At 44.6% G+C, this 4,419-nt stretch overlaps 1 protein-coding gene across 2 annotated transcripts in view; it reads right to left on the bottom strand.

Moving 5' to 3' along the window:
• Window positions 1–2,416: 2,416 nt before the first annotated feature.
• LOC111320876 (deoxyribonuclease-1) overlaps window positions 2,417–4,419 on the bottom strand; it is a 10,299-nt gene continuing 8,296 nt past the window's right edge. For both annotated transcript variants that reach the window (XM_022923606.2, XM_022923607.2), the window contains exons 9-10: window positions 3,408–3,459; window positions 2,417–3,242 (exon numbers count right to left, since the gene is read on the bottom strand). In XM_022923606.2, the coding sequence (XP_022779341.2) occupies window positions 2,767–3,242; window positions 3,408–3,459 (528 nt within the window). In that variant the 3' untranslated portion in view covers window positions 2,417–2,766. The remainder of the gene's footprint in view (window positions 3,243–3,407; window positions 3,460–4,419) is intronic.

The following is a 4,419-nucleotide window of genomic DNA, read 5'->3' as shown; positions in this document are numbered from 1 at the left end:
TATGTATGCATGCTGGGATCTGTTATGCTGATTACGGAAACGAACTTTTCGAGAGGGTTGCGCGACAAGAACAAAAAAACGGCCAAGGAGGTACAAGAAACTTTGGAGTGACTTGAAATGGGAAGCGTTTTCGTGACGACGCGCATGTTCTTCACGCGTCACTCACCCCACTCCACTTGTTGCGTTCGATGCGTGCCTGCAAGCGCTGAGGTGGAGGGAGGGGGGGGGGGGTTAAATATCAACTTTCGCTTACTCTGCGAGAAGCCCGCGAAGTCGCCGATCAGCAACGCCAATGAACGAGGTGGAGGGGGGGGGGGGAAGTCGCCGATCAGCAACGCCAATGAACGAGGTGGAGGGGGGGGGAGTCGCCGATCAGCAACGCCAATGAACGAGGTGGAGGGGGGGGGAAGTCGCCGATCAGCAACGCCAATGAACGCTTGCGTACAATCCCAGTCAAGAAAGGTTTCTCGTTGTTTCTACTTCTATCACTGTCGCAATGCGTTCGCCCCGACGAAGGGCTAACGCTCGAAACGTCAGCTTTTGTAATCGTTACGGTGGCCAATTTACTATTTCAACTTTGTTGATATATCCAAATTATTTCGTTACCCCCACCGACGCAGCCCCAAACAGTTTCTTTAGAAACTATCAGCCTTTATTCATTCGCATTAAAACCTGTTCCTTTTCAATCTCGTTCCCAGACGTGACGCTCCCCACTCCCTTGTGGGCAGAGAACGAGAACCGCCCCTAGTTTCCCGCCCGCAAGGTATTAAGGGAGCGTGACGTCTGGAAATGAGTGGTTCCTCTTATACCGCCATTATGTCAACCGCGACCAAGGGAGTTTATAATCTGCATTTCCAGTTTACCTTTCCCACCCTAGCATCAGTATCAAGCAGTGGCTGTTTAAGCATTTTGGCCTCTAATGACCGTTATCGCATTTTGGCCACTTGTGACCGTTTTAGCATTTTGGCCACTTATTGCCGTTTTAGCATTTTGGCCACTTATTGCCGTTTTGGCATTTTGGCCACTAATGGCCGTTTTGGCGTTTTGCCACTAGTGGCTGACTTGGCATTTTGGCCAGTAGTGTCCAGTTCGGCTTTTTGACCCTTTGTGGCCGTTTGGGTATTTGGCCACTAGTGGTTGATTTGGCATTATGGGCACTAGTGGGCATTTTGGCCACTACTCGGCCGTCTCTGCATTTTGGCCACTAACGGCCGTTTAGGCATTTTGGCCACTAGTGGCCGTTCTGGCAGTCTGGCTACTAGTGGCCGTTTTGGTATTTTGGCCACTAGTGGCTTTTTAGGCATTTTTGCCACTAGTGGCCGTTTTGGCATTTTGGCCACTTGTGGCCGTTTTGGCATTCTGGCCACTAGTTGCCGTTTTGGCGTTTTGGCCAGTAGTGGCCGTTTTGGTATTTTGGCCACTAGCGGCTTTTTAGGCATTTTTGCCACTAGTGGCCGTTTTGGTATTTTGGCCACTAGCGGCTTTTTAGGCATTTTTGCCACTAGTGGCCGTTTTGGCATTTTGGCCACTTGTGGCCGTTTTGGAATTTTGGCCACTAGTTGCCGTTGTGGCATCTTGGCTAATAGTGGCCATTTTGGCCACTTCTGGCTGTTTTGGTATTTTATACTAGTGGCCGTTTTGCAATTTCTGCCACTAGTGGCTATTTTGGCATTTTGGCCACTAGTGGCCGTTTAAACATTTTGGCCAGTAGAAGCCGTTTTGGCATTTTGGCCACTAATGGCCGTTTTGGCAATTTGGCCACTAGTTGCCGTTTTGGCATTTTGGCCGCTAGTTGCCGTTTTGGAATTTGGCCAATAGTGGCCATTTGGCATTCTGGCCACTTGTGGCTGTTTTGACATTTTGGCTATCAGTGGCGGTTTTAGCATTTTGGCCAGTAGAGGCCGTTTTGGCATTTTGGCCACTAGTTGTCGATTTGGCATTTTGGCCAGAAGTGGCTGATTTGGCCTTTTTGCCATTAGTGGCCGTTTGGAATTCTTGCCACCAATGGTCGTTTTGGCCTCTATTGGCCTTTGCGGCATTTTGGTCTTCAGTTTTGCGAAAACGCGAATAATTTATTTTGAACCTGACCTTAATCACACCATCCCTAAAACTATTTGCTTATCCTTAACCCCAAAATTGTTTTTTTATTTATCCCTCATCCCCGCCTTACATAATATGTCTAGTTATAAGCCTGTGTTTGAGGTTTTGGCGATAAGGGATAAGTCCCTTACGTCGTTTGCTACCTTCCTTCATGTCTGCGTATTCTGGTCAGCGGATCGGAATTAGAGGCCAAATTGAAACCGGCGTCGCTGGTCATATATGTTAAGGGGCTGGGAATTTAGGTGTCAAAGAACATATTATTGGTACCTAATGGTGCTAATATTTATTTTTTCCAACATTGTACTCACACTAAAGCTTAATAGCGATCAGTTCAAATTTTATTTAGCATGATTAATCAATTTAACATTGCACTGCCCGAGGACTGCCCGAGTAAGTATTGAACCAAAATAAAGCAAACAAGTGAAACAAATCGGCATCTAGAGCTCCCATTTTTTCCTAGGTTATGAAGCGTCTGACTTAATACTGTGGCAAGCAATGGACGAAAGATGAAAGGGCTAAAGTAGAGTATCGCCAAATATGGATGGTGTGCCTTCATCTCAGGTTCAATGGTTTGTGCTCAACAGACCACGGAAAATGGCAGGCTACTGGTAATTTACGAAAAAGCTGACGGAATGGAAATCGTTGCAATGCCAAAAGAAATATGGTTTAATTAGCTGCTTTTACTTTGATCTCACACAAGCCAAGCGGCAAACTACACGCAAGTTGAACTGAATAAATCTCCTTCACTTTCACACCATGGCAAGTATTGGAGAGCATTTGGTAGACTGTTGCCTCGTGCCGTCTAGCGACGCAGTTGTCATCTCCAACCTGTGTTACCTGGCTGATTTTTCGTTTGCTCACAGCTTCTTGTGTGGAGGAGACCAGGTCTGGGTAAGTCTTGCGGAAAATCTCTACGGCCTCTCTCGCTTCTCCGACTGAAGTAGTTTCCTTTGAGATGATGATTGTGTCAATTTTACGGGCGTTGTCGAGAAAAGTTTCCGCAGTGAAACCTTGCCTCAGAAGTGGGTTTTTCGTTTTGGAACGCAGCGGGTAAAGCTCATATTTCTCGACCTTTGGTGTACTCTTATCCCTGATGGTGACTGTAACAGACTCTTTGAAGAACCGTTCCTCGTCTTTGTAAGCTTTACAAGAAAACAAAAAGAACAGAAAATTGACAAATTGATTCAGTTTTTCCACATTTCTGTCAAAGAGGAGTCAGACTCTAAGTGAAATGTGGTTAGGACAAAAAAAAAAGTCTCTAATATCCGTTGTTATTTATCTTACGATTACAACAAAAGTTGACTCACTAGAATCCTTGAATTGTATCTCAACGGGCCAGTGATCACTCACTTTCTCCGCCTGCGGAAAATAGTAATTCAGTGTGTTAATTAAGTTGATAGAGCACTACTCCAGTATCGCAGAGGTCATGGATTCAAATCCCGCACAGGCCTGAATTTTTTCAGGGGTTACTTTCTTTACTGCATAAATAGTTTTCATTACTGCAAGGATCGCTTTCATGCATTTCTTAAATCCGCAGTGCACATGTATGATATTGATATATTCAAATTCATTAACAGTAACATTGTTGAACAAGACTCTGGGGGATGTTTCATCGAGTGTACCAACTACTTTCAAGGACTGACTTTGGATAATGGTTTACTAAATTGTAACGTTCTTCTCTCAACAGATGTCGACAAATATCATGCAGCAAACACCTTGAAAATGGCTAAAACGCGACATTGACTCAATAAACTTACTGAGGAAAATCACCCGACCTTGACGACGGATCAAAACTACTCGAGAGCAGTTTTCAATTAATTGTGGAGAAACCAAAACCAAAGTAATCACAACTACCAATCAGAACAAAGGTTAACACCGTCATTAACCAATGAGAACTCAAAGTAAAAACAGGCAACCTGTGTGAAGCGCGGGGAAACGCGGGTGACAAAAATAAATTTGATTTTAGTTCTGCATTTCATTGGTTGAGGTGGTGGCGGGAGTTTTATTGACCAATCACAGAGCGAAATAAAGCAAAAACAAAGCAATCACAGATCACTTTCAATGGTTAATAGAAAACTACTCTAACATCAGGAGAATTCCCAATAACTACAAGAACTAGTCTTATGAAGCAATTACACCCCATTAGCGAAAAATTCCTGGCTTGACTCATTGATATTTTCCGTTTGGGTTGTCTTCGAAGCGTCAGTCACTATTACAGACTTTTCAAGGCCACTCACACCCAGACGATCAGCCTACACGATCAAAAAAACAAGACGGAAACTTGAAGAGAAGCGGAACACCTTGCTAAAATCCTCCATC

This window comes from Stylophora pistillata, chromosome 12 (genome assembly GCF_964205215.1).
Source record: "Stylophora pistillata chromosome 12, jaStyPist1.2, whole genome shotgun sequence".
NCBI lineage: Eukaryota > Metazoa > Cnidaria > Anthozoa > Scleractinia > Pocilloporidae > Stylophora > Stylophora pistillata.
This window is presented reverse-complemented; position numbering and strand designations above follow the sequence as displayed.